General features: G+C 45.8%; 1 protein-coding gene across 1 annotated transcript in view; it reads left to right on the top strand.

The window, feature by feature from the left end:
• The window catches only part of AMER3 (APC membrane recruitment protein 3), a 116064-nt gene that overhangs the window by 18251 nt on the left and 75544 nt on the right, over window positions 1-22269 (top strand). The window contains exon 2 of the mRNA XM_038748121.1: window positions 1869-4909. Coding sequence (XP_038604049.1) covers window positions 1890-4895 — 3006 coding nt within the window. The 5' untranslated portion in view covers window positions 1869-1889 and the 3' untranslated portion in view covers window positions 4896-4909. The remainder of the gene's footprint in view (window positions 1-1868; window positions 4910-22269) is intronic.

Raw genomic sequence — 22269 nt, 5'->3', positions numbered from 1 at the left:
CAGCACAATACACCCAATGATTGCTCAATAACTACTACTATTACTATTACCACTACAACTACTGCCACTCTTACTACCACCACTAGTATTGAAAGAGTTTTTTGCTAAATTGATGTGAATTGGCCCCATCTGAGAATACCTTTTGGGATGCTGGAAAGAAATGAAAAATAATCTCTTGTTCTGCTTTTGGGTTTGTGATTCCTGACTCTTCCTCTCTCCTACACCCATCTCCCTTTTCATAATAATAATAATGGAAACAATAATTATGGTATTTGTTAAGCATTTACTATGGGCCAGGCATTGTACTAAGGGGTGGGGTGGATACAAGAAAACTGGGTTGAACACAGTACCTGTACCATCTGGGGCTCACAGTCTCGATCCCCATTTTACAGAAGAGGTCACTGAGGCACAGGGAAGTTAAGTGACTTGCCCAAGGTCACCCAGCAGACAAGTGGAGGAGCTGGAATTAGAACCCATGACCTTTTAACTCCCAGGCCCATGCTCTATCCACTACGCCAAGCTGCTACTCTCGTTCTTTGTACAACAATAACTGACATATTTACTGACCACTTACTGTGTGCAGAGCACTAACTAGTTGTAAAAGTACAGTGTAACAGAGTTGGTAGACACATTCCCTACCCACAAGATCTGTGGTTTGGAGAGGAGTTTACAGACTAGGGAAAAATTTAAAGTCCAGAGGGATCTTAGAATCACAGTCTAGTTCTTGTTCACCTGAATGGACTGTGAGTATCCTCTCCTGGGACATTGACTTGGCATTGTAAATGTCTGTACCTTGGGCTAAATTATTAACAAAATTAAATCAATGGCGAAGCAGCATGGCCTAGTGTAAAGCATATGGCCATGGAAAGCAGAGAAGCAGCGTGGCTCAGTGGACAGAGCACGGGCTTTGGAGTCAGAGGTCATGGGTTCGAATCCCAGCACCACCACATGTCGCTGTGTGACCTTGGGCAAGTCACTTGACTTCTCAGAGTCTCAGTTACCTCATCTGTAAAAATGGGGATGATGACTGTGAGCCCCACGCAGAACAACCTGATCACCTTGTATCCCCCCAGGGCTTAGAACAGCGCTTTGCACATAGTAAGAGCTTAACAAATGCCATTATTATTATTATTATTATTATTATATGGGCCTGGGAGTCAGAGGACTTGGTTCTGATCCTGGCCCTGCCACTTATCTGCTGTCACATAACCTCTCTGTACCTCAGTTACCTCATCTGGAAATAGGGATTAAGATGGTGAGCCCTATATGGGACAGTTGGCTGTGTCCAACCTGAATAGATGTATCTAATTAAGCACTTAGTGTGGTAACTGGCACATCATACTAAGTGCTTAACTAACACAATTATCTGGGAGAGAATTTCTGAGATGAGAATGTTGGCTCTGATAATAAGGGATGCTGGGTCCAATTCGTATGTCTTATGTTCAAGAGTGGGGCAAAGATCAGGCTTTCTGAGGAAATGAGACCTGTGATAACACCAAATTAAAATGGCATGATGGATGTGATGTTTTTCACGATGTAAGTGATGGTGCAGAGGCCAGAGGTAGTCAGTCAGTCAATTAATCATATGTACTGAGTGTTTACTGGTGCAGAACAGTGTACGAAGTCCTTGAGAGGGTAAAGCATAACAATATAATCGACACATTCCCTGCCCACAACAAGCTTACAGTCTAGAGGGGGAAATGGGGAGATAGATGGAGCAAAAGTCATTTGGAGTCATGGACAGGAGCCGGAGGGAGAAGAGGGGCAAATGAGAGATGAAGTATGGCCTGGTTGAGTGGCTTGTGATAAATTGGACCCCACTGTGGAAAATGGCATTAAGATTCTGTCTCCTGTGGTTCCCTCCACAGAAACTGATGTGACTGAGCAGAATGGAGATGAGAAGGGGCAGGACCTTCATCAAGTCCAGTCTGCAGCTTTCCCATGAGAAGTCAAGTGCGGCAGACGCGGCTGCCAGAGGCCGGGATGGTGGAGCGGTGACAGGCCCTGGCCCAATGGGTGATGGGCAACTCTCAGATGAGGAGGGTCTTCGGGCTAGCTCGGCCACCCAGAAACCGTATCGATTTTCCAACGAGGCAGCACGGCTGGAGGCTTACGAAAACTATGCCGCCTCTCCGGGGTCCTCGTACAAACTGGTGAGGAAGAGTAAAACTCACGACTGCGTGATTGATGCAGACAAGACAGAAGGGCGGCTTGTGAACAGCCTCAGCTTTTCTGGGGTTGGAAATCACTTGAGTTCTCCTGGCAAGAGAGAGCCGGCCGTGAGTCCCAGTCAATCCAGCTGCAGCAGCCAACAGATGATCGACTACCGAAACTTCGTACCTCAGATGCCTTTTGTGCCGGCGGTGGCCAAAAGTTTCCCGAGGAAACGGATTTCCCTAAAACGATCGAAGAAGGGCTTCAGGGACATATTCCACATGAGAAAAAACAAGTCAGAGGGCTTGGCGTTTCTGGTGGAAAAGGACAGGGGGCCTCCTTCGCCCGGCAGTCAGAATGACCTGCCGGGAGGAAAGCAGGGGAAATATCCCTTCAAGACTGGGGAGACCTTGGCTGCTGACTGCTTGGCTCAGGACCTGTCTGACAGTGAGCTGCAGTCTGACTCCTCTTATGACTACTGTGGCGCCCTCTGCGAAGACGTGGCTTCCCTCAAGAGCTTCGACTCCCTCACCGGCTGTGGGGAGATCTTTGCCGACGAGAGCTCCGCCCCGCTGGAGTTGGAACCCAGCAAGGAGAGCCTGGCCCAGAGAGCCAAGCCCAAGGAGAACTCAGCGGTGGGGTCTTTCCAGGGAGGGGTTGAACAGTTGGCCTCTCCGGCCCAGAACGAGGCTGCCGACCTGGCCAGGTTCTGGGACAACATCAACAGGTCAGTGAGGCTTCATCAGAATGCACTGTTTGACCGCAGGTTGCCAACCCAGCCTGGGGGGGACCCAGGGAAGGGGAGAATTGAGGCTGCTGCTGCCGCCCCAATGCCTGGTCAGCCACTGTCCCCAGGGAGGGATCCCAGCAGCTCCAAGGACAGCTCCATCGACACAGGGACCCCAAAGAGTGAACAGCAGGAGTCCACCTCCACCAGTGATGAAGGGTACTATGATTCCTTCTCCCCGGGCCTGGAGGATGAGGTGAAGGAGGCCCAGACACCTGGGACACCCGGCCGGTTCCCCCGGGACAGCTACAGTGGTGATGCCCTCTACGAACTCTTCTATGACCCCGGGGAAGCCAAAATCAGCCCCATCCTCGACGATGACCTGTGTGTGTCAGAGAGCATCTCTGAGCAGGCTGTTGATGTCCCGCTGTCAATTTACAGCTTTCACTTGGGGGCTGAGGAGACTCTGGCCCCACGGCCTGCTGTGGACATCATAAGTCAGGGCTTCCTTCACAGCACGTGGAAGGGCAAGGAGTGTTTGCTGAAGCTCTGTGACACCGAATTGTCCCTCACCATGGGGATCATCAACTGGCTGAGGAAAAACCCCAGCATGGTTTCCCCCTCCGAGCCTCTGAGGAGCCCTCCAGCCCAGCTGAAGGGAAGCGGGGAGTCTATGGCGCTCCCCAGTACCCCCACGAATGTGGCCTCGATGAGAGAAGCTGCCCCCCAGGAAGCACTCCCTGAAAGGTCAAGCGGGTGGAGGGTTGGCGGTGTCCAGTTGTCGCCGGGTGTGGGCAGTGAGCAGAGTCCATGGCCCGACATGACAAATGAGTACTGGAATGTCGGCCCCCAGAGTAGCTCAGCCACAGGTGCCTCACAGGGGAGGGGAGGGAACCATCTTGGGGGCCTGATTGAAGGATCCAGACTCATGGGTGCCAGCAATGCCCTGAGAGATACTGAGGCGAGATCGGCAGGCCTCGTGCTTGAGCGAACACCGGATTCGGCTGACGATGGAGCCGAGAAGTGGCCCGCTTCCCAAGAGGACAAGACCCCTGGAAAGACCTTCATAGCTTCTGGAGCTCTGCTCAGACACTGTCCCCAAAAAGTCTCTCAGGTGTCTGTAGAGAAGGAAGAGTATGAGCCATCCCTGGGATATCCCCCTTTACTTGAGGCAGCCCCCAAGGATTCTCCTGAGCCCCTGGGAAGAAACCGAGCTCCGTGTGCTAATTTTTCCTCCACTGGCGACATATCAAGGCAGCCCCTCACCCCTAGCCCTTTCCAGAGCTATATCAGTCCCTCTTCCCGAGACGGTGAAGTAGAGATCGTTCAACTTTTGGAGCGCTGCATGACTCAAGTGGCATCCTTAAAAATCAGCTATGAAAATAAGCATCTGGAAGATAAATTCATCAGGAAGGAAATGAGCAATGTGATCTGTAAAATGTCTCAGTTCAAAAATAGTGTTCTGCTTCAAGATAAATGCCATTTCATTACCCCGGGGTCAGAACACCCCCTTCTCTCTCCAGCTAATCAGCTTCAGGAGGCCAGTCCGGAGATTCGACATCCATATTGCCTCGTGAGCCCAAATGGAGGGCTTGTTCATTTGAACGATTCGAAAAGCAGAACAGGTTTCATAGACCATGTGGGTCAGGTTACCCCGAGTCAAATCAACTTTGAGTATGCACCGCTGAACAATCCAACTTTCTCCTATACTAGAGACATTCAGTTAGAACTCACTCCAACTGATCCTACTTCCATATTGCACTTGAACAGGCCAACTTTTTTACCTCTCTTTGGCTCAGTTGGCTCAGATGCACCAGATAGCTTGTCCCAGATTTCCTGTGCAATGAACAATTCCCCAGAAAAACTGATTCAGGGCAATGAAACTAGACAGTACAGCCCATCCCCCGGTGGGCTCCCAGAATGCCATTGTGACTTACTGTCTCCAGTGCCCAAACACCCAAGCCACATGGAAGTGATGGCGGCAGGAATAACAGGGGATGAGAAAAACCTCTAGAAGACACAAACCTGGTGAGTCTTGGAAAACTAAGATCTAAAAATACCATCTATTTCCAATTCCTTGACCCTGTCGGCATGACAAAATGATTTCCTGAAACCCCACTGGTCTTTTATCTGAAATCCCCGAGTGAACTCTCTCCACTTGTTGATAACTTTCCTTACATGCAAGGGAAAGGGGAGGGAGATGGGAAGGTGGGCAACAAGTGTTTTAATGGATGGCCTTGATGGTTTGTTCGAGAGAGTTAAATAATGTCAGCAGTATGTGTTCGACAATGCAAAGGGTCAACTGGGAGGTAAAATCTTGCCTATTCCACCCCCCCAGTCTCCTCCCCCCCTCACTTTCTGTGACTTTTGATTTGGTGATCCCTTGTTGGACAGAGATTATTGATTCTTGTGTTATTTAGGGATTGTGTTATAAGCTGGGCCAGAGGAAGGAGCAAGAGTGACTGTTTGGTTTTTACAGTCCTGTTTTCATCCGCTTTGTCCCCTGTCTGGTTGCCTTCATGTCTGATATCTTTATTTGAAGTGCCCAACCTCCCTCCAGCACTGCTGAGCTCTGGGGCTTAGAAAGTGACCTGGAGCAGTAGGGAGGGTTAGAGCCCTCCTGGCCCCCCATACCTCCCTTCACCAATTTCTGCAAAAAAATCTTGTCATGTGTCTTAATGATACCATATGTTACATGATGCGACTGCCGTCTGTGGCCTTCATGTTGGCTAAGGGAGGCCTGGTATTCTCTTCTGCTGTCAGAGGCCACCCTGGGAAAGGGGGATTGAATTGAGAGCTGTCCCACTGACCTCACTAGGCAGGGCCCCCTGCTGACTGAGGAGACTTTGGCAGAGAGGAACGTTCCCTGACTCTGTCACTTCCGTGGATCTCTCTGGGGTGGGCAGCCTTACCTCTGGGAGGTAGCCTTGCTCTGGACTCAGAATCCTGGGCAGTCAGACTTAAGTCCAGTGAGGGTCAGAGCAATCTGATGGGACAGCTTGGGACTTCCCTGGCCTTAGAGAAGCGAAACCTAAGCAGTGTGGTCTAGTGGATAGAGCCCGGGCATGGGAGTCAGAAGGACTTGGATTCTAATCCCAGCTCTGCCACTTGTCTGCTGTGAGATCCTGGGCAAGTCACTTCACTTCTTTGTGCCTCAGTCACCTCATCTGTAAAATGGGGATTGAGACTGTGAGCCCCACATGGGACAGGGACTGTGTCAAACCTGATTTGCCCGTACCCCCACCAGAGCTTAGTACAGGACCTAGCACTTAGTAATCACTTAACAGTTACCATAATCATTATTATTATTAAGAGCAAGCCTAATGCAGCTCTCTAAATAGCCTCTCCTTCTTCAGCATCCCCACAAATCTTGCTACTGCACTGGTCCCAAATGGAATCTATTTTCCCCTCTCTCAAGCATCCAATTTAGAATTTTACTAGCCAGTGTGAAGAGTGGTCTTCTCTCCTATGGCACTAAAAACAATTCCTCCCATTTCTTTGACAAGCATGCAACTGCTACTACCGGACTGTATGTGGCCTTAGTTATGTGTGGAGAGGGGTGTTGGGAGAGGGCTAATACTGGGGAGCCCCACTGGATTTTCTCTGACTTGGACCTACCAATAAAATGGAAGCTGTTCTGAGTTCCTGAGAGCCCTGGTCTTGACAAATAAATAATAATAATGATGATAATAGTAATAATAATAATAACAATACTTAAGTGTTTGTTATGTGCCAAGCACTGTTCTAAGTGCTGGGGGAGATGAAAGTTAATCAGGTTAGGCACAGTCCCTGTCCCATATGGGATTCATTGCCTTAAGTAGGAGGGAGTAGGATTTAATCCCCATTGTACAGAGGGGGTAACTGAGGCTCAGAAAAGTTAAGTGACTTGTCCAAGGTTACATGCAGAAATGTGGCAGAGCTGTGATTAGAACCTGGCTTCTTTAACTCCCAGGCCCGTGGTCTTTCTACTAGGCTATGCTGCTTATTCTGGCACTTTCTCAAGTATGTTATTTTCCCCAGATCTAGAGATGCCCAATTTTAAATCAGATTCTCTGCAAGTGAATTAGAATAGCCATTCCGATTTACACAGGAGGCGATGGTTATTTTGAGAATGGCTCAACAGACAGCTTGTGGGTTCATGGGGACTCTCAGTTCTATTTTGGAAAGCAACACAGGCTCTGGATCCTGTTGATATAAGGAGGAGTGGGTGGGTGGAGATGAAAAAATGGAACTGCTGTTCATATGTGTCATGGATGTTGCTATAAAGGCACGATGAAGGGGTGGATTTGTAAGAACTCTGCCTTGACTGAGTTCTTGGGAAAATGCCATATAGACAGTAAGCGGGGGTCATGGGCAGGGATCTTTTCTACCAACTCTATTATATAGTACTTACTCTGTACACATTAAGTGCTCGATTAATGCAATTTATTTGAAAAAGTGAAAGTACAAACTCCCGGAAAAAGCTAACAACACTGTGAGGATGGGACCACCATTTAGCTGAATACCCCAGTAGATAAACATTCAGCTTGATACCTGGAGTTGCCACCACCCAGCTCCATTTCGCTCAAACATTTCATGAAGCTTGGTTGGCTCCCCTAGTTAGGATTGAGGAAACGGGGATATTTAACAAAGCTGAAATGACTTGCCCTTGGTCCCACAGAAACCAATGGCTGAGCCTGTTTTAAGACCTCCCACCTCAAATTGGGTGAGACCTTCTTGCATTACAGGGGAAATTTTGCTAGCCATGTAAGGTGGAGCCAGAGGGAGCCACTCATTCACTTTGAGAAGACAGAAGGTCGTTGACAGTTGAGGAGGTGGGGGTGGGGGAAGGGAGGAAAAATGGGTTGTGACTGACTCCTCCTTCACCTGACCCCTTACTTCTATCCCTAATGGAATCTATTAGGCCCTAATGGAATCTATTTTTCTCTCCCTCAAACATCCTATTTAGTATCTACTAGTAGGTGTAAAGAGTAGTCTTCTCTCCTATGGCACCAAAAACAAGTCTGCTAATTTAGAACAAAACAATGAAAGAGGGAAGGGATATCCATTTCTGAGGGCAAGTTTGCAAGACAAATCCTTTGATTTCCTCAGAATAAAGGAGCTGCAGAAAGACCAAGAATTATAGAATGGATTAAGGGGTAGAAAGTGTGTCCCTGGGGAAGGCAAAGAGCTTTCTTGACAGAGATATTATACAAAAATGTGCCGCAGAGTTGGTCGGCCCAGCCCAAATTTTTCCTAAAATGATTAATTGGAGAATTTCATTCAGGCCTCAAATGTCTTCATCTGCTCAGCTGTTCTAGAGGCCTGGGAAAGAAGAATTTGTGTTAATTCCATTTTGGGTCTCCTCTAAACAACGTGCTGGAATGGCCTTATAATGTGCTGGAATATGGCTGGAATGGCCTTTTGTGACTGTAGGCCTATCCTTAGTGTCTGAGTGTGACTTGATTAAAAACACTTTCCACTTGTCTAGACATTGGATGCTTGCAATTCCTCTCTTCCAAAAGACTAACCCTAAAAATGAATAAGCCTCAAATGTGTACTAGGCATTTTTCAAAAAAGCTCAGGCTGAGTTTGTGTGCATCTATCTGTATCTATATCTATCTGTCTATTTATTATTTATGTCTCTCTCTCCCTATGTATGTGCGCACACACACACACACACACACACACACACACATATATGTATTTATATATATATGTGGCTTGTTTGGTTTTGTTCTCTGTCTCCCCCTTTTAGACTGTGAGCCCACTGTTGGGTAGGGACTGTCTCTATGTGTTGCCAACTTGTACTTCCCAAGCACTTAGTACAGTGCTCTGCACACAGTAAGTGCTCAATAAATACAATTGATTGATTGATTGATAGATTGATTCCCTCACAGACACTTTATGATGGCAGCCTGCATTCCTTACCCTGGTGATTGCACATTTAAACACAAAGCAGAGAATTGGGCTTGTGGAGATGATGAAGATGATGATGATAATGATGGGCACTGCCCCCTCCCCCACAACACACACAATGAATATTTCAATTCATGAGGGTTTGCTTGTCAGCTATCTGTCTTTCATGTATTTTTGGGTGAGATTTACCACCCAAAGAAATAAGGTGGGAAAAGCCCCTCTTACAAAGCACTTTTGTTAGTAAAATAAACCCTTGGATTCTTAGGCTTCAGAAAACAAAAGTCTACAGTCCTGAGGCTGTAGATTTATTGTAGTGGTTCCCAAGGCACTTTGCTTGCACACAGAATGTATAGAAACACTCTAACATGGAACACAAAATGATTGCAGCATGAGCTAATATTATACTATTGAGTTACCAAGTATAACTTTCCTGCTCAAAATGGTCCCTGAAAAAAAGAAATGGAGCAGAGAAGCGACAGGCTTTTGCCTTTTTTTGTGCATACAAGTGTTAGACATCATATGCCTAGACACATGGGCTTGATGCTAAATTAAACAATTTTCTCCTTCATTGAATGTTATTCCTCCAGGCCCTGGATGTCAGACTTGTCCCATGTTTTTTGTTTTTTTTTTCCTAGATTCAGGCCCCAGAATCACAGCCAAGTGATGTAGAAATAAAGAATGACTCATATTATGGTACAAGATCCAGATTATAGATTTCCCAGAGGTGGTTTCTGCAGGGTGGAAGGGGATGTAGAGCTCGGGAGATGAACTCTATTTGAGGAGAGATATATGAACCATAAATCATTTTGAATGAGAAAAGATTGATTGGCCTCTTTGTCCCTGGCTGAAGCTACAAGGTTTCCATGGTAACAGATGGATGGGAATGCCCCCTTCTCTCTAACAGCAGGGCCATGGACAGGATTGTTGTTTTGACACCAGGTGTCCCCGTGAGCTCAGGTGAGCAAAGCAGAGGTAGCTTTTGACCCCGATAATAATAATAATGATAATTGTAGTATTTGCAAAGTATTTACCATGTGCCAAGGACTGAGCTGTATACAACACAAGCAGATCAGACATAGTCCTCATCCCATATTGGGCTAGCAATCTAAGGGGGAGACAGAATAGGCACCTTATCCCCCTTTTGCAGATAAAGAAACTGAAGTACAGAGAAGTTTAGCGCCAGACAAGTGGCAGTGCAAAAATTAAATCCCCAGTTTCCTGGCTTCAGTTCTGTTATGCTCTTTCCACTAGGCAACTCTGCTTCCCTTTTAAACAGTAATTTCAATTTCCTTCATGACCTGGTTTTTTTTTTCTTGGTAGCCAGCACTACTAGTAGTGTTATCTTCAGAATGAAGAATTACCGAATGGCAGAATGGGTTGACTTGAGTTTTACCTCTCTTCCATTCCTCTCATCGTGGCTGGGTAGAGGGGGCTAACGAGTAGCAGAATAGGCATAGGCAGTATCCGGAAGAGAAGCAGAGAGCCTGAAAAGTCCACAAATTGCGTAACTGGAAGAGAACTTTAAATAACCTCTCCATTGGGTGCAGAAACAGACATTGCATTTGGCGACTTCAATTACTTTTTTATAATGGCATTTATTAAGCACTTGCTATGTGCAAAGCACTGTTCTAAGCACTTGGAAGGTTACAAGGTGATCAGATTGTCCCACGGGGGGCTCACAGTCTTAATCCCCATTTTACAGATGAGGTAACTGAGGCACAGAGAAGTTATGCGACTTGCCCAAAGTCAAACGAATTACTCCCTCAACGAAGGGCCTCTGTTTGAGGAATAAATGGTGGCCTGGGATGGGGAAGAGCATCAGGGCTGCTGCCCCTTTCTGAATTCTGCCTCTGCCTTTAGGCTTTGAAGTAATTTTTCCAATGCTTCCACTATAAGTAGTTACCGTCTATAATTCACTTGTCTTTTCTTTGTGTCTGTTCTCCGCCAACAAGACTGTGAGCCCCTTGTGGGACAGAGATCGGGTCTGAAGCAGCATGGCCCAGTGGCTAGAGCACGGGCCTGGGTGTCAAGGACCTGTGTTCTAATTCCAGCTCTGCAGTTATCTTCAGTGTGACCTTGGGCAAGTCACTTCACTTCTCTGGGACTCAGTTACCTGTAAAATGGGGATTAAGACTGTGAACCCCTTGTGGAACAGGGGCTGTTTCCACCCCAATGTACTTGTATCCACCCCAGCGCTTAGTACATTGCCTGGCACATAGTAAATGCTTAACAACTACTATTATTATTATTATTATTACTGTGTATCCACTCCAGTCCTCAGTATTACTGGAACATAATACATGCTCAAAAAATACCTTAACTAGCTAACCATGATGAAAAAAGTCCATCAGAAGAGTAAAAAACCCCCCAGCACTTCCTCCTGGCCCCTGCAGCGCTGCAAAAGAGTCCTTTCCAGATCACTTCAACTGCCCAAAATAACTTCTTATTTGAGCCAAAAACCTTGACTAAGCCAAGGTGGGCTTCACTATGAACACAAAGTTAGAGGATGAGTAAGAACAGACTGTGGCAGAGGAGGGGTTTTAGGGCCATGCTGGAGATACTTGATTTCAAATTTTTGCCAAAAAATTTGAAAGTGAGGAAACAGGGGCATATGGGGGTAGGTGGAGAAGGAAAATAGAGAGGAGTTAAAAAAGAAGGGTGAGGGGAAGAAAGAGAGAAGGGACAAGAGAAAGGTGAGAGAAAAATTGAAAGGGGAGAGAGAAGACGCAAAGAGAAATGTAAATCAATCAATCAATCAATGAGATTTATTGAGCACTTACTATGTGCAGAGCACTGTACTAAGTGCTTGCGAAAGTACAGTACTTCATGGGCTCCTCTTCTGTCCCCCACCCCCTAACTGTAGGGGTGCCTCAAGGATCAGTTCTGGATCCCCTTCTATTCTCCATGTTCACTCACTACCTTGGAGAACTCATTTGCTCCCATGGCTTCAACGGCCATCTCTATGCAGATGATACCTAAATCTACATCTCCTCTCTCTCCAGGCTCACATCTCCTCCTGCCTTCAAGACCTCGCTATACTTAGATGTTCTCCTGTCACCTCAAACTTAACATGTCCAAAACAGAGCTCTTTATCTTCCTATCCAAACCCTGTCTTCTCCCTGACTTTCCCATCACTGTAGACGGCACCACCATCCCTCCCATCTCACAAGCCCGTTACCTTGGCATTATCCTTGACTACTCTTTCTCATTCATTCAGTCGTATTTATTGAGTGCTTACTGTGTGCAGAGCATTGTACTAAGCGCTTGGGAAGTACAAGTTGGCAACATATAGGGACGGTCCCTACCCAACAACGGGCTCACAGTCTAGAAGGGGGAGACAGACAACAAAACAAAACATGTAGACAGGTGTCAAGTCATTAGAACAAATAGAATTAAAGCTAGATGCCCATCACATGCACATTATCTTATTCAACCCACATATTCAATCTGTCACCAAATCCTACTGGTCCCACCTTCACAACATCACTAGAATCTGCCTTTTTCTCTCCATCCAAGCTGCTATCATGTAAATAATAATCATTCTCCTATCCCACCTAGACTACTGCATCAGCCTCCTTGCTGACCTCCCAACCTCCCATCTCTCCCTACTCCAGTCCATCTTTCACTCTGCTGCCCGGATCATCTTTCTACAAAAACATTCAGGACATGTAACCCCCCTTCTCAAAAATTTCCAGTGGTTTCACATCCACCTGTGTATCAAACAAAAAAATCCTCACCATTGGCTTTAAAGAACTCCATCATCTTGCCCCTTCCTACCTCATCTGGCTTTTCTCCTTTTATAACCCAGCCTGCTTACTTTGCTCCTCTAGTGTTAACCTTCTCACTGTGTCTCAGTCTGGCCTGTCTTGCTGCCGACCCCTGGCACATATCTTGCCTCTGATCTGGAATGCTCTCTCACTTCAAGTCCCTTCTGCGTCACCCTCATTTGCTCCCTTTTTTTCCCTGGGCCCCTCCCAGCCCCACAGCACTTATGTATATATCTGTAATTTTAGGTATTTATATTCATGCCTGTCTCCCCCTCTCTGGACTGTGAGCTTGTTGTGGGCAGGGAATGTCACCATTTATTGTTGTCTTGTACTTTCTCAAGTGCTTAGTACAGTGCTCTGCACACGGTAAGTGCTTAACATATCATCATCAATCGTATTTATTGCGCGCTTACTGTGTGCAGAGCACTGTACTAAGCACTTGGGAAGTACAAGTTGGCAACATATAGAGACAGTCCCTACCCAATAGTGGGCTCACAGTCCTAAAGGGTTCACAGTCTAAACATATATGACAGAATGAATCAATGAATCGATTGATTAGCAGGCACATTCCCCACCCATAACAAAACAGAAAAAAGGAAAGTTTTCTGGAGCACAGGGAAGAGTTAATAGAGAATCAGCAACAACAAGTCTCCCAGATGACCAAACCACCTAAAGTTATTGATTGGAAGCTTTTCCGAGAAATGAAATTACTTTTACATGTCTGTTCATTTTCCTTTTTAATCTAATTTCACTCTGCTCACATAAGTAATATCAATACATCATTTTCTATCTTTGTAATTTTCCCAGTCCTGGTTCAGTGCTTGGTGAAGTGAGTGCTTAATCCATATGGTGGTGATGATTCTGGAACTTTTCCACAATGAATCTTTCAAATTGGCTTCTTTGTAGGGAGCCCAATTCCCCAAACATGGACAGGGGTAAATCTCTGCACCCCAGAACTGTTTCAGGGGGTGCTGACTTCCCTCCCTGATTCTGCTGGGGAGAATCCCTGTCCCCTCCACCCAGTCCCTAATCCTGCTGTAGGGGCAGAGGTCCCAGGCCAGGCAGTGGGTTCTTTGCGTGGCCTGCACACTCTAGAAACACAGTTGCTATATGTAGATCAGTACCACAAAGAGCAGTGGCACAGTTGGAAGAGCCAAGTCTTGTGACTGTCCAGGATATGGAACTGGGTTCTCGGACTGGCCTGTGGTGGTAACCCTATGGGGGTCCTAGGGCAATCTATTCCAAGGAACACCCCAGATCGCCTTCCCCAAACCCCAACAGGGCCTCCAAGACTGGGAATCAGCCAGGAATGTCTGCAGGTCTATGAAATAGTCCAAGGCTAAAGGGTTCCCTCAGGCCCAATCCCCTAGCTCTATATCACCAATAATAATAACTGTGGTACTTGTTAAGTGCTAACTATGTACCAGGCACTGTAGGAAGCGCTGGGATAGATTCAAGATAATTGGGGCTCCCATGGGATTCACAGTCTTAATACCCATTTTGTGGATGAGAAGCAGTTTGGCTCAGTGGAAAGAGCCCGGGCTTTGGAGTCAGATGTCATGGGTTCGAATTCTGACTCTGCCACATGTCTGCTTTGTGACCTTGGAAAAGTCACTTCATCATCATCAATCGTATTTATTGAGAGCTTACTGTGTGCAGAGCACTGTACTAAGCTCTTGGGAAGTACACTTAACTTCTCTGGGGCTCAGTTACCTTATCTGTAAAATGGGGATGAAGACTGTGAGCCCCATGTGGGACAACTTGATCACCTTTTATCCCCCCAGCACTTAGAACAGTGCTTTGCACATAGTAAGTGCTTAACAAATGCCATCATCATTATTGTTATTATTATTTTTATGAGGAAACTGAGGCCCAGAGAAGTTGTGACTTGCCCAAGATAATAATAATAATAACGGTATTTATTAAGCGCTTACTGTGTGCAAAGCACTGTTCTAAGCACTGATCACATAGCAGCCAAGTGGTACTGCTATCCTAATCATCCTTCTATCCTAATCCTCCTCGACCTCTCAGCTGCCTTCGACACTGTGGACCACCCCCTTCTCCTCAACATGCTATCCGACCTTGGCTTCACAGACTCCGTCCTCTCCTGCTTCTCCTCTTATCTCTCCGGTCGTTCATTCTCAGTCTCTTTTGCAGGCTCCTCCTCCCCCTCCCATCCCCTTACTATGGGGGTTTCCCAAGGTTCAGTGCTTGGTCCCCTTCTGTTCTCCATCTACAAGCACTCCCTTGGTGACCTCATTCGCTCCCACGGTTTCAACTATCATCTCTACGCTGATGACACCCAGATCTACATCTCTGCCCCTGCTCTCTCCCCCTCTCTCCAGGCTCGCATCTCCTCCTGCCTTCAGGACATCTCCATCTGGATGTCTGCCCGCCACCTCAAACTCAACATGTCGAAGACTGAACTCCTTGTCTTCCCTCCCAAACCCTGCCCTCTCCCTGACTTTCCCATCTCTGTTGATGGCACTACCATCCTTCCCATCTCACAAGCCCGCAACCTTGGTGTCATCCTCGACTCCGCTCTCTCGTTCACCCCTCACATCCAAGCCGTCACCAAAACCTGCCGGTCTCAGCTCCATAACATTGCCAAGATCCGCCCTTTCGTCTCCATCCACACTGCTACCCTTCTCATTCAAGCTCTCATTCTATCCTGTCTGGACTACTGCATCAGCCTTCTCTCTGATCTCCGATCCTCGTGTCTCTCCCCACTTCAATCCATACTTCATGCTGCTGCCCATATTGTCTTTGTCCAGAAATGCTCTGGGCATGTTACTCCCCTCCTCAAAAATCTCCAGTGGCTACCAATCAATCTGCGCATCAGGCAGAAACTCCTCACCCTGGGCTTCAAGGCTCTCCATCACCTCGCCCCCTCCTACCTCACCTCCCTTCTCTCCTTCTACAGCCCACCCCGCACCCTCCACTCCTCTGCCGCTAATCTCCTCACCGTACCTCGTTCTCGCCTGTCCCGCCGTCGACCCCCGGCCCACGTCATCCCCCGGGCCTGGAATGCCCTCCCTCTGCCCATCCGCCAAGCTAGCTCTCTTCCTCCCTTCAAGGCCCTGCTGAGAGCTCACCTCCTCCAGGAGGCCTTCCCAGACTGAGCCCCTTCCTTCCTCTCCCCCTCGTCCCCCTCTCCATCCCCCCCATCTTACCTCCTTCCCTTCCCCACAGCACCTGTATATGTGTATATATGTTTGTACATATTTATTACTCTATTTATTTATTTATTTTACTTGTACATATCTATCCTATTTATTTTATTTATTTTGTTAGTATGTTTGGTTTTGTTCTCTGTCTCCCCCTTTTAGACTGTGAGCCCACTGTTCGGTAGGGACTGTCTCTATATATTGCCAACTTGTACTTCCCAAGCGCTTAGTACAGTGCTCTGCACACAGTAAGTGCTCAATAAATACGATTGATGATGGAGCTGGGATAAGAACCCAGGTACTCTGACTCCTAGGCCCATGCTCTTTCCAGTAGGCCACACTGCCTTGGGCCAGTCACTTACCTTCTCTGTGCCTCAGTTACCTCATCTGTCAAATGGGGATTAAGGCTGTAAACCCCATATGTGATATGTACTTTGTCCAATCTGATTACCGATTATCAATTTGATTATAGAGAAATAGAATGGTCTAGTGGATACAGTATGGGCCTGGGAGTCAGGAAGACCTAGGTTCTAATTCCGGCTCCACCACTTGTCTGCTGTGTGACCTTGAGCAAGTCACTTAACTTCTTTGGGCCTCAGTTACCTCATCTGTAAAATGGGGATTAAGAGTGTGATCTCAATGGGGGACAGGGACGGTATCCAACCTGATTTGCTTGTAACCACCCCAGTGCTTACTACAGTGTCTGGCACATACTAAATGCTTAACAAATAACACAGTCATCATTACTATTACCATTAGTACCTTGTATCTACCCATGGCACATAGTAAGAGTTTAACAAGTACCATAAAAAGGGTGCCTAGCTGATTGTCCAAAGGTGTTGTCAGTTAGTCAGTCAATCATATTTATTGAGCACTTACTGCGTGCAAAGCAGTATACTAAGTGCTTACATTGTACAATATAACAATGTAACAGACACATTCCTTGACCGTGAGCTTAAGTACAAACTATAAGATCACTGCTGGCATTTGGCAGCATCCTTGGCCTGAGATTCAGAAGGCCATGGGTTCTAATCCTGAACCTCCCCTTGTCTTCTGGGTGACCTTCAGCAAGTCACTTCACTTCTCCATGCCTCAGTTACCTCATCTGTATAATAGGGATTGAGACTGTGAACCCCACAAGGAACAGGGACTGTGTCCAACCTTATTTGCTTGTATCTTAGTATAGTATAGCGCTTAGTATAGTACCTGGCACACAGTAAGCACTTAACAAATACCATCATTATTATTATTATCATTCCTGCACCTAATATCTTTAAGGACAATCAGAACTGAGAGATTCTGATACATGCCAGTCAATCATATTTATTGAGCACTTACTGTGTGCAGAGCATTGTACTAAATACTTGGGAGAGTACAATATAACAATATAACAGACACATTCCCTGCCCACTAAGAGCTTTCAGTCTGGGGGCACAGTGACCATGTTCAGTGTTCCTGCACAGGGTGATATGGGGCAATTTAATTTTGCCCCCTTTATGAATTTGCAAAGGGCAGCCTCCTCCCATACTGCCCTTCCACTTGGGTGGAAGAATATGGTTTTATTACCCTTATTTCATTAATGAGTGGTTGGTAAAGTCACTCCCTGACAGTAAGCTATATTCTCTTTCACTAAATGATAAGCGTGTTGTTTGGAAGAGTAAATTACACCTATTTAAGTGTCTAATTTACTACCAGGAAGGGACTGTTCATTTTTTGTCAATCTAATTTTCACTTCTCCAGTATAAATAATACCCATTTATCATTTTATACCTTTCTTGAAGTTTTCCCAGTGCCTAGTCTATTTCACTACAAAATGAGAGCTTAATCACTAAACACGACAGTTCTTGGGGGATTGCCATTTGAAATGCCCTCTCTTCCTCCCCACCCCCAAGTTTAGCCCTGAGCTATTTGGGAAGATGTTTTGTGTGTGATGCTTGAAAACTAGCACTGCAACCTCTAAGCAATAATATGGTCCAGCCAGGTTTTCCCACTTAGTAAATGAAGATGTGGAATGAAGGATGCATTTAAGGATGGAATTACTGAAGTCTAGTCGAATGACGTCTATTGCTTCTCCATTACCTATGTAGTCTGTCACATAGAGGGAGAAGGGAAGGAAGCAACCTGGCCTAGTGGAAAGAGCACGGGTCTGGGAATCAAAGGACCGAGTTCTCTTTGTCACCTCCCTGCTGGGTAGCCTTGGAAGTCATTTAACTTGTCTGTGTCTTAGTTTCCTCATCTGTACAATGAAGATTTAAAGCCTGTCCTCCCTCTTCCACAGACTAGGAGATCACATGAGACAGGTACCGTATCTGAACTAATTATACTGTTTCGGCCCAACTGTTGGTCCAATATTGGCACATAGTAAGTGCTTAACAATACTATGATTGTTTTGCCAGCACAATTTGCTTTCTTTCACAAAGCCACGGTGATTGGTACTTCTAGGTGGCTGTTTGGTATTTGTCCTACTCTTTCCAGGGATCATTGTTAATTGACTGATCTGAAACAACTGAGACCTCCCTTTTAATTCATTCATTCAATCATACTTATTGAGCACTTACTGTGTACAGAGCACTGTACAAAGAGCTTGGAAAGTACAATTCAGCAATAAAGAGAGACAATTCCTGCCCACAACGGGTTTACAATCTAGAAGATGAGATTACAGTCTAGAAGACGGGCTTCCCCTTTGTAAAATTGGTACATTAATATACTCCTAGTTCTCAAAGATTTCTCCTTTCTTCTGCAAGTTCTCAGAGATAATAGTGACTGTGCAGTAGCACATTCCAACTCCTTAGATACCTTAGAATGTGTCTCATTAAGGCCCTACTGATTTAAATCCATTCAACTTTGTAAATTACCTTTATAATTGTTTCTTCCCCTGCTATATTCAAGTTTCACATTGATTTTCCAACTTGAGAAGGATATGCCTTGGTCACCTGCTTACTTTTGGTCTTTTGGAAAGACAGGAATAAAAAAAAAAGAAGAAATTCTCTGCTTATTCCCAGGCACAATTTCTTCCTGGCCGGGGGAGGAGTGGTGGCGACATTTTCCCTGCTTCTTCTCTTCTGCCTAAAATATATCTTCATTTATTTAAGAGGAAGAACAAGATTGTGCATTTAGGGAAGAAACAAAAGCAACATCATGAAAGCATGTTTGAAGGATAGACTGTCTGGCATAGCAGGAAAAGACCAAAGATCATGGTTGCCCAGAAGTTGCTATTCATCACTATTTATTTCTTACATGAAGCAGTCAGAACTCTGAGGAAAAAGAAATGGGATAAACAAATATTAAATGGAAAATAAGACTGCCCACTCCTCTGGTCATTCCACTGTGATTCACAGCTCTCACAAAGATGGAGTTGTCTTTCCTGCTTGTCTGTGCATTTTCAATCAAGCTGGTTGCCTCAAAAAGGCCCACCAGGCTGTTGCTATAGTAACTAACTCCCAGTCTTCCAAACAGACAGAAACAGGTACAGAGAAGGCATGGTTTGCAGGGTTGAGAGATTCTTGGGTGATATCTTTTCAGTTATTTATAAAACAATGAATTAGTTATCAGTATCAGGAATTTCTTTTGGATGATATTTTGTTCTAAAAACTCAGCCATGCATCCCACAGCTACTGCCCTCACAGCCATAAAACAGCAGGGAAGACATTTGGAAATGCCTGACTGACTTTGCCTTGCTTTGTCCCTTGAAGTAGTTGGTGCTTGAGGCTCCAAAATGTAGCTTGAAACCCAGAGTCTTCAATTACTTCTTTTCTGATCATTTAACAGCTGTGACTTGATTTGAAAGCAGTAACCTCTCCCTAAAGACTTCAAAATGCTTTGAGGATTTTTTACCTTCCTCTAATTAATTCATGCACATTATGGAGGTAGGAGGGAGCAAGCATTATAATGATGATAATAATTGTGGTATTTGTTATAATAATAATGATGGTATTTGTTAAGCGCTTACTATGTGCCAAGCACTGTTCTAAGCTTTTGCCCCTGGCTGGACACCGGCTGCCTGCTGGCTATTTAGTGGTTGCCAGCTAGCTCTGAAGCCCACAATTCCATTGTGTACAGTTGACAGTTATTTGAGCAGACCTGGAGGTTTGGTTGGGACCCAAGTGGATCTGAGGGCCCTGAGAAAGGGTCGGGGCAGGGAGTGGGGAACACAAGTTCTGCTTCCTCTAGACTGTAAGCTCACTGTGGACAGGGAATGTGTCTGTTTTGTTGTTATGCTGTCATCTCCCTAGTGCTTAGTATAGTGTTCTGCACACAGTAAGCGCTCAATAAATACGATTGACTGACTAAACTCTGGGGTAGATACAAAGTAATCAGGTTGTCCCACTTGGGGCTCACAGTCTTAATCCCTATTTTACAGATGAGATCATGAAGGCACAGAGAAGTTCATTCATTCATTCAATCGTATTTATTGAGCACTTATTGTGTGCAGAGCGCTGTACTAAGCATTTGGGAAATACAAGTTGGCAACATATAGAGATGGTCCCTACCCAACAACAGGCTCACAGTCTAGAATGGGGAGACAGACAACAAAACAAAACATGTAGGCAGTTGTCAAAATCGTCAAAACAAGTAGAATGAAAGCTTTATGCACATCATTAACAAAATAGAATAGTAAATATGTACAAGTAAAATAAATAGAGTAATAAATCTGTACAAATATATACAAGTGCTGTGGGGAGGGGAAGGAGGTAGGGCGGGAGGGATGGGGAGGAGGAGAGGAAAAAGGAGGCTCAGTTTGGGAAGGCCTGCTGGAAGAGGTGAGCTCTCAGTAGGGCTTTGAAGGGAGGAAGAGAGCTAGTTTGGTGGATGTGCGGAGGGAGGGCATTCCAGGCCAGGGGGAGGACGTGGAAGTGACTTGCCCAAAGTCTCACAGCAGAGAAGTGGTGGAGCTGGGATTAGAACTCATGGTCTCTGACTTGCAAGCCCGTTCTCTTTCCACAAAGCCAAGCTGCTTGCACTTGCTAAGAGCCAAGCACTGAGGAATATACAAGATCATCAGGTCAGACACATTTTTTTCCCTCATGAGCTCACCATCTAAGGAGGAGGAAAAACAGGTATTGAATCCCCATTTTTGAGGCTGTGGAAACTGAGGCTCAGAGAAGTTGAGTTGCTCCAAGTCACAGAGCCAGGATTAGAACCCAGGTCCTCTGACTCTCAGGCCTGTGCCCTTTCTGGTAGGTCATGTTGCTTCCCATTATTTTTTCAATTGGAAACAGGGGAAAACTAAAAGCTGAGAAATGAACAGTTTTCCTCAAGATCTTTTATTAAATTTTTGAATGTTTTTTGTTAAGTGCTAACTATGTGTCAAGCACTGTACTAAGCACTGGGATAGATACAAGCTAATCAGAATGCAAACTGTCCATGCCCCATAAGGGGCTCCCAGTCTTACTCCCCATTTTACAGATGAGGTAACTGAGGCACAAGGAAGTTAAGTGATTTTCCCAAGGTCACACAACAGACATGTGGTGGAGCCAGAATTGGAACCCAGGCTCTCTGACTCAGGTCTGTGGATCCTATGGAGAGACCCAGGTTTGCAGCAATGTATCCTGGGATGGATGTCCCTTAGTTTATCTTCTTCAGTCAGTAAACTGTCTATTTTTTTGTCCCTGGGTGTCCTAACCCTGGCTTGATCATTGTCTTACTTTACGCTTTTAACTTCCCTTGGACTTAGGTTTTCATTCATTCATTCATTCAATTGTATTTATTGAGTGCTTACTGTGTGCAGAGCACCTGTATTAAGTTCTTGGAAAGTACAATTCAGCAACATATAGAGACAGCCCCTACCCAACAACAGGCTCACAGTCTAGAAGGGGGAGAGAGACAGCCAAACAAAACAAGTAGACAGGTGTCAATACCATCAAAGTAGATAAATAGAATTATAGATATATGCACACCATTAATAAAATAGAGTAATAAATATGTACAAATATACACAAGTGCTGTGGGGAGGGGAAGAGGGTAAGGCAGAGGGAGTGGGGGCAAAGTGGAGGGGAGGAGGAGGAGCGGATAAGGGGGTGGCTCAGTCTGGGAAGTCCTCCTAGAGGAGGTGAGCTCTCAGTAGGGCTTTGAAGGGAGGAAGAGAGCTAGTTTGGCGGATGTGTAGAGGGAGGGCATTCCAGGCCAGAGGTAGGACGTGGGCCAGGGTCAGTGGCGAGACAGGTGAGAATGAGGCCCAGTGATGAGGTTAGCAGCAGAGGATTAGAGTATGCGGGCTGGACTCTAGAAGGAGAGAAGGGAGGTGAGGTAGGAGGGGGCAAGGTGATGGAGAGCTTTGGTTTTACAACTGTACAGTGGGGAGCGTGGGTGTGAGGGTGGGAGAGGGAAATGATGGAATCTAATTGAGGAAATCTAATTGGGTTCACATCCAGCCAGATAGAAATGACAGAATTCCTTTTCCCTGTTTCCAGATGAGTGTTGCTGCAACATGGAGATCCAAGCCTTCCAGTCACAGAAAAAAAAATCACATCCTAAAATGATCTCTCAGGGTATTTTCCTGCAAATTGTGGATGGGAAGGCTTTTCTCCTCCATAACTCAGAGATATTGTGAGAATGA

This window comes from Tachyglossus aculeatus, chromosome 1 (assembly GCF_015852505.1).
Source record: "Tachyglossus aculeatus isolate mTacAcu1 chromosome 1, mTacAcu1.pri, whole genome shotgun sequence".
Lineage (NCBI taxonomy): Eukaryota > Metazoa > Chordata > Mammalia > Monotremata > Tachyglossidae > Tachyglossus > Tachyglossus aculeatus.
The sequence above is the reverse complement of the archived record's forward strand: the minus strand, read 5'-3'. Positions and strand labels throughout refer to the sequence as shown.